The 12,930-nt window shown below is 42.8% G+C and overlaps 1 protein-coding gene across 1 annotated transcript; it reads left to right on the forward strand.

The window, feature by feature from the left end:
• Window positions 1-330: 330 nt before the first annotated feature.
• On the forward strand, window positions 331-4,534 carry LOC129091094 (mRNA decay activator protein ZFP36L1). Its single transcript, XM_054598598.1, has 2 exons — window positions 331-612; window positions 1,277-4,534. Exons 1-2 carry the CDS (start codon window positions 559-561, stop codon window positions 2,495-2,497), a joined length of 1,275 nt encoding a protein of 424 aa, XP_054454573.1. The 5' UTR covers window positions 331-558; the 3' UTR covers window positions 2,498-4,534.
• The last annotated feature ends 8,396 nt before the right edge of the window (window positions 4,535-12,930 follow it).

Genomic DNA, 12,930 nt, shown 5'->3' on the forward strand with positions numbered 1-12,930 from the left:
GATCCTAAACAAAGTAAGGGGACGGCCGGTTTAAAAAAGAAAAAAAAAGAAGAATGCATCTTTAAGGATTTGGTAATGAATGGGTGGAAAAGTGGCTTCATTCAGCTCCCTCCTCTTCTTTCTGTGCCCACCCTGCCCCCCAGCACACCATTACAATGCAGGACCCCATCCCCCCCGAGCACACACACACATTAACACACATTAACACACACTCCTTGCCCTGCCCCCTGAGGAACACAGGCAGGGGGTGGGGTGTGTATGGGTGGGTTTCCCCAACTATTTAAGCGGATTCCAACAGATGGCTGGGGAACTTTCCTTCGAAGGGGTCACGTTGCTGTCTCTCTCCAAACTCCCTGTTTCCTACTCAACGGACCTGACCATTTCATTTCTTTCCCTTTTCCCTTCCCTGAAAAAATTCTCTCAACTCCTGGGACAAGAAGTTTCTCAACCGCCAGAGGGCCAAAGTTAGATCTCTGTAACTTTTTGTCCCCCCCAGCTTTCCTCCACTGTGGGACCAGACATCAAGCTCTTTAACTCGGCGAGGACGCGGAGCAAACCATGCCCTCCGACTTTCTGACGCCTTTCCTAGAACTGGATGAGGAGTTCTTCAAGGTGAGAGCAACCAAAGACAATTTCAAACTTTCAACTTATCTACCAACAACCAATGGCTTTCAATTCAGGTCAATGCTAGAGTAGAGTATAAACACATTAATAGTTTTTTCTTGGTTGTTACTCATGGCCTAATTATCATGCAATAAGTAATTTCAGTGTTTTCAGTCGGTAAATGTAATTTATTTATTCTCTTGGTTCAAGGCTAAAACCTTATTTTTCTTTAAAAATCTTAAAATTATTGTATACATCACTAGATAAATGAATGAAATTCTTTGGTGGGGGATTTGTCATTTGTTTATAACATATTTATGTTTTTTGGGTTCAAAAAGGAGCACATGGTATTCTTTCATAATCTGTGAAGAACAAACCCAAACAAGGCTGAAAGGATAACACCATAAAATACTCTATATACTTTGCAATCCAGCTAAACCCAGATTAAAAAAGTTTAGCTGTTTAAAATGTTACGCTTTTGTATTCCATGATACAAAAAATGAACCTGTTATAAGGCCTAGTTTACTGCATTCTCAAGTCTCGTTGCTTTAGGTACAGCTTTGAAATCTCCTTTCAGCTCGACTTGGCCCCCGCCAGTCTCGCTCCAGCGCTCCTGGAATGCAGAAAGCTCACATCTATTCATCTCCTCTCTCTCTCTCCTTTTGTGTGACAGAATTTCCGTGGCCTGGAGGCGACAGATGGCTCGTCAATCGACTTGGAGCCGCAACGGCAGCAGCACAGCCAGAGAGTCCTGGGCTTCCAGCGTCGCCATTCTCTGTGCCCCGTGACCCTCCCCAACTCCAAGTTCAACAACACCAACAGCAGCAGCAGCTCCGAGATGACCGACACAGCCCGCTGGGGGCTCAGCGTTGCCTCCAGTCAGGGCTGGAGCGGGGAGAGTCAGCTTCCCCGCTCCACGCTCAGCCACATACCCTTCAGGGTCGACCGCTCTGTCAGCATGATCGAGGGCAACGGATCTGGGGACAAAATGGCTAACTTGTCCCCAAAGCTGCTGCTCCCCCCTCCGGGCTTCTCCCTCAGCAGCGCCTCCCTCACCTCCATTGCCTCCCCCTCTGCCTCTAGATCACCAGCCCCCTCGCCCCACATCTCCACCCGGTACAAGACTGAACTCTGCCGCACCTTCGAGGAGAGCGGGACCTGCAAGTACGGCGCCAAGTGCCAGTTCGCCCACGGCTACGACGAGCTGAGGGGCCTCAGCCGGCACCCCAAGTACAAGACGGAGCCATGCCGCACTTTCCACACGATAGGCTTCTGCCCCTACGGGGCCCGCTGCCACTTCGTACACAACGCCGACGAGATCCTAGAAGGCAATGGCGGTGCACCTCCACAGAGGCAGAAGTTGAGGCCTCCTCTGCTGCGCCACAGCTTCAGCTTCGCAGGGTTCTCCTCCTCACCGCAGACTTTCCAACCAGTTGAGGAGTCGCAGCCTTCCTCCCTCCTCTTCACCCGGGCCTCCTCTGTCTCCCCTCCTCCGTCCTCCACGGGGAGCCCCGAGCTTCTCTCCCCTCTCTTCCCCGAGCCGGGGGCCCTGAAGCATTGTCCCTACCCTTTCTCCAGAATCCCAGAACTGGCTGGCGACAGCGGAGATTCATCCCTGCGGTTCTACGCTGTGACCGATTCTGTCGGCACCAGGTGTCCCGGCTCCGCTTTCGCCCCCAAAAACCCAAACCTCACTTACCACCTCCCTCAACAGCTGCCGGTCTCCCTGAACTGCCTCCCAGGCCTTCAGCGCTGCTCTTCGGCGGACTCCCTCTCCGAGGAGGGCTACACCTCCTCCTGCTCCCTCAGCTCTTCCTCCAGTGGCACAGAGTCGCCAAGCTTCGAGGGCCGCCGCCTGCCCATCTTCAGCCGGCTGTCTGTCACAGACGAGTAGGGAAGGGTTTTACTGTAAGGCTGGATTTAATTGCAGGGGTAGATGGTCTATTTGTTAAGTCGATGTGACAAGTATCTGAAGTCAGGTTTTGTGTCCAGTCCAAAAACAACAAAGACACATGTGCAAAAACATTAGGTACCCAGCTCCTCCCTTAATCCAGCCGGGTAAACGTACCTAACTTTGTGCATATTGCATTTCTCATCCAAGCAGTTGTAGCGCTGCTCAGTGTTCGTCCAGTTTTAGCTGACTTCTTTTTTGTTTTTCTTTCTTTTCTTATTTTTATAAAGTTGTTCTTTTATGCCATTGTTACTGCTGTATACTGTTGTATACCCATTTTGAGAGAATACTTTGAGGGTACTTCACATAGCTCGGCATTATGGCCCATGTGCTATTCCTTATAATGTGGGTAAATTCTGTGTGAGAACTTTGCTGTACCCTGATTTAAGAAGGATGCTGTTTTCCCTATGTATGACTGGTGTGCTATCCACTTTTTTTTAATAGAGCAATGTTTTTTTAACAGATCTTATTTTTACTCCCTACAGTTTATAGTGACTCCAGTCTGCAGCACTTCTCCAATCATATTAGGGCTCTCCATCTGTGTGAAACCAACCCTCTATAACTGTATGCTGACACTGATTGATTGATTAATTGATTGGTTGTATGGCCGTGGCCACAAGATTGTATTTGTCAGTCATTTTTACTGCCTGGCAAGGATTCAGCTTAACTGCCTTATAGAATACAAAAAGTGTAGGCAACCCACTGGCTCTCTCTAGTTACCAAAGTTGATGTTAGAGTTCCCCCTAACCTACCAGTACTGTTAACGCCTAGCCTAGCCTTTAACCACAACAGGTACAACACAGTGTTATGATTACTCCTGTTATAGCTTAAAACTTTTGTAGACTTATTTATTGCCTTTATGTATGATTTGTTGAGTTGCTTTGTGGTTGTGTTTATTCATTGTTTTTTATATAATACAAGATAAATTATGCTTTACTTATGCATTCATGATCTTCATCTGCTTGGGTTTTTACACTATCCAGTAGCTTTAAGAAGGCTCACGGGGAGGAGAGGGAAAAGGAGGAAGAAAAATATTTTTGGCATTCTATATGTACGTTTGTTGCCTTATTGGCTTATAGGCCTGGCAGAAATCAGGACTCGCTGAGTTCTCACATCGAAAGCAGTGCCACAAGTTGGTCAGAGGTTTTTCTGTCATCGGGTTCGGGCCCTAAATCTGCAGCGCCCTCCATTGGTAGCATGATCAATACTGCCTGCTGTCGTTGTGAGCATCCAGCAAGTCTACTCTCCTCTCCATGAAGCCTCACATCTCTGACTGTAATAACCTTTTTGTAAAGCCCTGTTCTCTAAATACAAAGCAAAACGGAGGAGAAAGGGGTTCCCATTCATGGCACCAGCTTGAGTCAGCAGTGGTAGATAAAAAAAATGATTTTCATCTACCCACCTGGCCCAAAGACATATTAGAAATTAGTTAGAAAAGAGTGTTTGTATTCCATCATACTTGTTTGATTTATCAGGACTGCTGTATTGCTGCGTTTCAGTCGACGCGAGTGGAAATCCCTGTGCGCCTATCTTCTTATCTTGTGATGTTAACAGGTTACCTTTGTGTAATAGTTGATTTTTTTATCTATCGGAGTTGCCTTGATGACAATGTGTTTGTAGGTGGACCCCTGTTGCACGCTAGCTAGCTAGCTAACTCTCCGAGCGGCGGGTAAAATCAAGCGAGTTCAAATGAAACCAGGCAAGATCTTTATGCTTGTTTTTTCATCGTGAAGTCAACTCAATCCGCCCCGAGGAGTCCGGAGACGCATTCTTGTTGCTGTAGCTTAATGTTAGCTTGACCAGGCAGCAAGCCATTTTTTGTAACTTTTGTTAACTTAAAGTCCTATTTATTTTTTGTTTTTCAAAGCGAAATTGTGGTATTTGATATGGTGCTTTTTTAGTTTTACATAATTTAAGTGCATTTATTGTTTACATTCCATGGGTTATGTTGATATCCTAGCTCTTTATCTTAATATATTTGTCCCCTTTTATTTCAAAATAAAAGTCTTTGAAAAGTGATTGTTTGGCTGTCTTATATCTCATTGCACCCTTGTGTCCTTTTTGTTGTATAGTGCACAGGAAATCTGGAGTCATTTTAATAAATCAAGGCTATCTTCATATATATATATATATATATATATATATATATATATATATATATATATATAAATTAGGTCGTTCTTATCTTTGGTAACTTATGAGTAAAAAACTGAATTAAACGCAAGCAAAATAGCATGCAACATAGGTATACAAAAGAATGAAATCTAACACTGACTGTCAGACAGCTCTAATTCTGATCCACATAAACCACAGTGAGAATTTGTATCTTCAGTTGTATCCTCACATCCCCTCTCCATGCTGGAGCACAACATTTGTCCCCCTCTGCTCACTCTCATCTCTACTAAAACATGTTCTTTAACTCTTACGTATTTATTCCAATCTCTCAACGATCGTGTTGAATGTATGTGAGGAAAATTATCAGAACTCTGATACTGATGAGCTCAGCTGAGCTGTGAAGTTAAAATTAGATAACCTCTCTGCAGAAACTACTGTGGACAAAATCTCTGCAGAATCTCGAGAATTTGAGAGGTCTACGTTCCAGAATTAAACTCTTCTCAGCATTAATTGATTTCAATGGGAACATAATTTGTCTTTGGACCTGCTCAGGTCTCTCTCCATCTACTCTATAAGTAATAACTGCAATAAATGTGTTAAATCTAAAGTGTTTGTTTTGGTTTCTGTGTAAAATGTGGGCGACAGAAGTCAGATTCCTTGCTAGTGCTGTAAATGTTAGGACGCCTTTGCGGTTAACATGATGGAATAACACAAATGTTGCTTTCTGATTAAAAGGTTCCCACGAGCATCACTCTAACATGCTGCCACTGCTTCTAGGGCCTTTACGGTCATCTGTGGCTCATTGACGCACAAGGGACAAAGATTGATTATTTCTCTTGCTTGCGTTCAGGGAATCTCCCAGCCCTCCCCTCGGTGTGTGTTTGTGTGCGTGTGTGTGTGTGTGTGTGTGTGTGTGTGTGTGGGAAGAGGAGTGAGTTTTGTTGCAACTTGTCTGAACAGACCAATTTAGAGTGAGTGACACTGAGGAGAATGTTTGGGCAACAGATGCTTGAACAAAGACTTCCCGGCACACAATGGGGCACAGAGATACTTGTGACTGATTTCCATCTATTCACACAAAGTGGAGCAGAAGTTGACGTCCTCCCCTCTGTGTGTGTGTGTGTGTGTGTGTGTGTGTGTGTGTGTGTGTGTGTGTGTGTGTGTGTGTGTGTGTGTGTGTGTGTGTGTGTGCGTGTGTGTGTGTGTGTGTGTGTGTGTGTGTGTGTGTGTGTGTGTGTAGAAACCTCCGTTTTAATGTAGCTGTTGGAGGTGGAGCTCATTTTATTTATGTTGCAACATATCCTCATACAATGGTTCATCTGAGATCTCACGAAAATTTAGCTTGTTAGCTTTGGGGCGTCCAGCAACACAAGTGTGTACCGCTACAGTGTTTGGGCAATAAAGTCCCTGGGTAAGTTTGTGAAAAGACCGTGGTTCGGGTTAAAATAATTTTAGTTATGTGACAAATAAATCAACATTGACTTTACTATTCAAGAACAGCCTGACTGTTGGGCAATTTAGTCTATTACAACAAACTGTATTTTATAAACTTATATAACGTTTTTTTATCAACTCTTCATCAGCAAAGTAACTGCAACTTTCAGATACATATAGTGGAGTAGAACATACAATATTCCTCTGTGAGATGAAGTGTAATAAATTAAGATTTAGGTACAAATAAAATTCATTAAACAACAACTAGATTATTACAATTATTATTATTTAATGTTTTATGGTGCTGTTAAGACAAAATATGTATTTTTTATATGATTCCATTCAATCATGTATATAAAAAAATGAATGTGGAAAAATGTTTATGTTTATATGTGTGTGTATTATGTGTCAGGGAAGCAGTTGGGTCCCTGTGTGTACATGCATGCACTAGTGTGTTTGTGTTTGTGTGTGTGTGTGTGTGTGTGTGTGTGTGTGTGTGTGTGTGTGTGTGTGTGTGTGTGTGCGTGCGTGCGTGCGTGTGTGTGTGTGTGTGTGTGTGTGTGTTGGCATTCAGCTGTGGGCAGGCTGAGGATTTCCCTCTAGTGAATGAATAACAGTAGAGTGAGGCAGGAGCAGACTCCCACAACCCCCATGGCTACTTACCATTCAATACCCGTGGTTGTGTGGGTGTCTGTGGGTGTGCATGAATGTGTGTGTGTGTGTGTCTGTAAGACCTTAAAAAGGCCAAGGGCCATCCCTGTGCAGCCCATCGGCCCCTCCCTCCCCCTCCTGGTCATGCAGGCCCTTTGTGTTTCGCTGCTTTCCCTTTTCAGTCCAACATCTGTATGCTAATGCAGCTCAATGGGAATGGACTGGAATCATCCTGGGAGAGAGGGTGAGGGGCGGCTTCCCTGTGTGTGTGTGTGTGTGTGTGTGTGTGTGTGTGTGTGTGTGTGTGTGTGTGTGTGTGTGTGTGTGTGTGTGTGTGTGTGTGTGTGTGTGTGTGTGTGTGTGTGTGTGTGTGTGTATGTGTGTTTGTGTGTGTGTATGTTGGGGAACTGAATTACAAATGTCTTCAAAACCCCCACAAATCAAACAGCAGAGTTTTGTTGAAGTTAGAGCTGGAGTAGAGCTGGAATCAATATGTGACCGACGCCAAGCAAACCTCCGGCTCAAGTCTAGCTATGATATTTTTAGTAGAATCAGTTATTTGCTGCAAACAGACAGCCATAACGTGACTTTAGAAGAAGCATTGAAGCATTGAGTTTGAGCATTGTGAGCAAACAAAGGGTTGAAAAACATCCCTGAAAGTGATGTCAGAGGTGGGAGGTACATTTATTCAAGTCAACATTGCATTCAAGTTGGCATTGCTTCTCAAACTTTTTTCTGTCATGCCTTGACAAGCCATTGAAAAACTTTAACAATATTTAGTAACCATATTGGGGACGATAGTTACAAAAGACGCTGTGTTGTGTCATTTAAAGAACTGCATGATCATTTTAACAAGTTTCTCAAGAGCTTCTGTTGTCCAAATGAAAAACTTTAAACTGAAACTCTGTGGAGTTGCTGAGGTTTAAGACACAAATGGACCAACATTTTTGTCAGATATTTAAATGTAGATATTTAGCTAATCTTAGTTGTATATTTTACTGTTATTTTCAGTAATTTCACGGATGTTTTTTCTGCATACTTTATACTGTATCGAGTGATCGCCATCTGTTAAGCTTTCTGTGTAGAACAAGCGATGGTATTCACGTTTTCAGGGTTCATCCTCTGGGGGACCACGAGTGTGAGTTCTTAATTCCTAAAGGTTGTTGAGATATTTCACTCTGGATCAAAGTGTTGCTGTAAAGTACCAGGTCGGTAAATATATATATATATAAACACCATATAAGCATAATCAAATATTTTGGTGGTATCGTGAGTTAATTCTGTCTATGTAAATAACATGTTCTTCACCATATACTCGTGCATTGCTGGAGTTGCAGGAATGCCTTGTGCTAAGCAAGTCTTTTTTCAGCTTGTAGAGCTCAAGGGGCAAAGCACTTGCTTCGTCTTCCGAGTTGAAATATATTTTTTAACTTCTAACAAAACATATGAAGTTCCAGGTGTTGTGGGGAACACACAAATATGTGTCCTCTCCATTGAAGTCAGTGCCATAGTGCACAGGCAGCTTTCTCTGTCGCAGTGCCATGAGGCAGGGGAGTTAATCCTTTATGTGTTCCTGGTTACTCTCACTATGTGTTTTTCGGGTATTCTGGCCTTTGTTTGTTTGTGATTGCAAGTCCTGGGTTGCATTGAGTCTGATTGTTAGCCATAGTCTGTCTGGTTGCTCTTCCATCTGCATCGGGGCCACTTTTAGCCCCACTGGGAACTTCTTGCAGCAGAGGAGCAGTAAAGTATTACTGCCGCTTCTGACAACCATTGAGTGTCACATCCAGGACATTTCACGGGAACACAGCGGATACTCACACACGGCACAGGAACAGACGTGACATCTGGAGAGAAGGTAGTTTTCATGGTGACCATCAACACTGTGGCAGCACCTGTTAGAGAGTCACTGTAAAAATAATAGTCAAGTACCCAAAGTCACATCGAAACACTCCTCTACAGTCTCCTTTCTGCATATAAATAAGTTTGCAAAAATGTATGAGGCGTCAGCGGTCTGATTTAATCAGGTATCTTCCAAAATTACAGTTTTTGTTTAAACAAATTCTCTGTTTGTGTTTCCAAAGGTCATCTCACACTTAAAAGACTAACTTGATTTGTCTAACAGAGACAGATAAAGCCACATGTGAGCTTCAGATAAACTTTGTAACACGGAACGGGGACGGTGTATTTTGTCGCCCATCACCTAAATCAGAAGCACATTTATGAACTGTTATTCACTCTGTATCAAAACTGTTAGGTGCCATAAACTCAGCCAGCCAGCAACAAAAATAACACCCAGTATCGTCGGAACCTACTGCTACGCTAAACATTTGAAGCAGGGAATTAAGTCATTTCAACAAGCAGCTTACTAACGTGAGGTAATGAGCTGTCAGAAAATCTCAACTGTTACCCGCTGTGATCCAATCACAATAAAGACTTTGCTGAGAGCACATTAAAACGAGTCTTGCGTGGTCTCCTAAAAAAATATATTCCCATGCGACAAAACACATTCAAAAGTTCTAAACTTTGGATGATTCCAGTTGTAAGGTTTTACACAAGGTCTTAAATAACAATTTCCAGATGATGTTCCACTTGAATGGTAGTCATACTTTGGTTTTCTTCATAAATACAGAGCTTCTCTCATTGCAGAGTAATTTACTTGAGTGCTAAAGAGAACTGAGGAGAGAAAATGTTCCTTGGGGCAAGAAGAAAGGTAGAGACGTGAGGCCATCTAGTGGGAGCTTTAGTGATGTACACTCTCTCTTTATATGTATCTGTGTGTGTGTGTGTGTGTGTGTGTGTGTGTGTGTGTGTGTGTGTGTGTGTGTGTGTGTGTGTGTGTGTGTGTGTGTGTGTGTGCGTGCATTACAGGGTTTTCCCACATGCTGCTTTGTGTGTCTGACAGTTGCTGGATGGTGACTGGCAGACGTTTTTCCGGTTATTGTTTGTTTGATTAAGTTTATCTCATCTTGTCTTAGTCAAGAGCAATGTTCCCCTATTTCAGGAGGCTTCGCACATTCCTACCTTAAAAGCTTCCCAGCACAACTACATGACAGTAGGATACAGTAGGAAAGTGAAAATGTTCATGTGAAATAAGTTAAATGGTCAAGTGTGGTCTCTTTAGAACGGGTTCAGCCAATGGTTGGTTTCAGATTTCTCATTTTCCAGTTCAGCAACAGTATCCCTGATTTCTAAGGAAATTATTATCAAATAATACAAAAACTGTAACAGTACACAGGAAGTCTTAAATAAATGGTAAATTAGAATATAACAATTTGTATCAACAAAAATGACTCTGGAAATTTGTCATACATTACATTAATTATTTAAGGTGATCTTATGTGATTCTTTATTTAAAAGACAAACTGGGATAAGGGGAGTACTCCTTCTCTACAACTTGGAGCTCAAGCTCTGAAGACAGCAGACATGATTTTGGATTTCACACATATTCCACACATGTTGAAAGCCTACAGTGGCTATGGTCATCACACAGGCAACATTCGTACAAACTCCCTGAATCAGATTATTAATGGGCCAAAGCCCAACACACCTGAATTGTTAGAAGCTGCAGCCAGCTGCATTCCTGTTGAAATAGCAGGACGATTAGATCATCGATGCAGACCATCCAGGCAGCAAGAGCGGAATCGACTATTGCCTGTTACAAGGTGGTCAGAGTTCCAACCCTGATGCAAAGAAAGGAGGCTGGATCCACTACCCTGTGTAGTTGGGTCTATTCTCTCCTTTTTGCATTGTTTGATTAATAGAGGGCTGCCTCATGCCACTGTTCACAAGGGTTCCTGCCTCACTCCCTCGTGAAGAGGTTCCTGTAAGGTGTCAGGGGACAACGCCTAGCGATGTGTGCCTGGTCCTCGCAGTGGAAAATTGCCATTGGTGCTCAAGGAACAACAAACGCCTTGCCAAATGGTTTTGTGACTGCATCTCCCAAGCTTATAGGCAGGCGGGGAGGGATGAGGACCAAGTTTACAACCGGGGTATAATAACAGGTGTGCAGGTGGATTGGTAGTAGGAGAAAGATGGAGAGCCACGCACAGACAAACATAGAACAAATAATTTTTCTTCTAAAATGTTATATATCATGTTCGGAAAATGTAGGGTAATAAAGTTACCGTGACCATGCACCCCAGTTCATCTTGTTACCCAACAGTAACGAGTATCCTAGCATTGAAATAAACGTTGTGCAGCATTATTGGGTTTGTTTAAATGCTTAGGGAGTGACGTGTTAAAGCATGCAAGGCGATCATGTTGGCCAAATTCTAATCCAGCATCTAATACGCTTCTAAACCCTCCAAAAGCGAGTGTACATTGATGCTGACTTAACCAGCTGCCCTTAATGACCACGTGCAAATGGTTCCCGTGCGACCTGTAGGCTACAAACATTTACGTGTTACCTGCTCAAACGGTAATAGGCAATTAAAATTGTTATACAGATGTCACAACTTAAAGGATACATTGTACTCAGGATCAAATATACCCTTGTCTAGTCTAGAAAACAGTAGATGTATTCATTTGATTGTAAAGTTATTTTTATTTTCAACATATCTATAATTAATTATAATAAAGTCTTCCACAGTACAATCATTTAGTGCAACATTTCAACCGTGCAATTCTTCGGTTTACTCTGGTATTAACAGTGTATTCATTTTTTTATTGTACATTTAAACTATTCTTATGTATTTGTACAATTCTGGCATTTTCCAGACTTAATCATGAATCCCATTTTTCTCAACGACTGCATCTACAGATACATGTAACGATCCAGATACATGGCCCTGCACGATATGGATGAGCTCATACTGCCTCAGTCGGTCAACAGGTAGCACTTTGTTTAAGAAAATAGACACATGAAAAGGGACAGATGTCTTTTGATAAATCAATCTAATCTTTAGCCCTAGGACCCACTGGTTCGTGGACTGCACTTTTAAAGCCTTGAGTTCGTCGATTTTGCTGTTGCCATCTTGGGTTACGGATGTCGCCATCTAGTCTTTCTGCAACCGATAAACGCATAAAAGCATACCCTGCTTTATCGTCTATTTGACTCTAAATGGACCATAATTTACTAAATGAACATCATGCTGTATTGAAGAAGACTTGAAACTAGATATTGAGACCATAAACTCATGTTTACAATGTTTACTGAGGTCATAAATCAAGAGAGAAGTAGAGTCATTTTCTGATTGACTTCCATACAATCGGTCTTCTTTTTCCAACCTATCTTTTTCTTTTTCTCCACGTGATGGACAGTAGCGAGAATGTAAGACACTTCAGCACTGGCTTCACTCAGCAGAACCGGAGGTGGCCACCTGCTTGAAACATATATCTTTATGTAATCATAATATATTATTTATGTTAATACAGCAGTTTTCAATACTTCATGTCAACAAAGCCAACACTTTAAACTTATCCATATATGTGCTGCTTTGTTATAAAACACATAGTACTTGTGTATATGCTGCTTTTAAATGAAAATGGATGTAAAAAGTGTTTGGGTTTTTTTTATGTGTTTCTTTATATCATTCTATTACCAGTCTGATGGAGCTGTTGCCTCTGCTGGAAAAAGAACATGGCGCTGACAAGTGTTACAGTTTTGAGAATGACTCCTTCCCCAACAACGTCACGCTGCCTCCCCCCAACTTCCAAACTCTGCCCCCCAATGGCTGCTGTCCGGCTGGCAGATCAGTCCGGGGTGAACATCCTGGCCCACCTGTACTACGAACCCATCACAGAGGAGACTCCTGACAACTTCAAGGTCATTGTCAACTCCCGTGCTGTGTTCTCTGCAACTGTGCATGGACGGATGAGTTCACAGAGCGACTGCTCCTGGGTAGACAGGAATACAGCGCGGATGTACCACACAATGTAGACCAGTGGTTGTGTGCTCTCATTCCTTCATGTCACTGCAAGAAAAAACAAACTGTAGACCAACAACTAAATCTGATTCCATGGTGCTGGTGTTTTAGTTCAGTTGGTTTATAACTTTCATGGCTCTGCTCTCTTCCTGTGCAGATTTCTGAGACAAACCAAGCTGATACCAGACCAGCTCATCTATGACGGCCGACTGCTGAGCTACAGTGCCCGCCTCATACTAAACGTCAATACTGCGTTCAGAGAGAGTGGACTTCTAAGATGACAGACTATGAACACAAAAAGGAGCCGGT

This window comes from Anoplopoma fimbria, chromosome 1 (genome assembly GCF_027596085.1).
Source record: "Anoplopoma fimbria isolate UVic2021 breed Golden Eagle Sablefish chromosome 1, Afim_UVic_2022, whole genome shotgun sequence".
Taxonomy (NCBI): Eukaryota; Metazoa; Chordata; class Actinopteri; order Perciformes; family Anoplopomatidae; genus Anoplopoma; species Anoplopoma fimbria.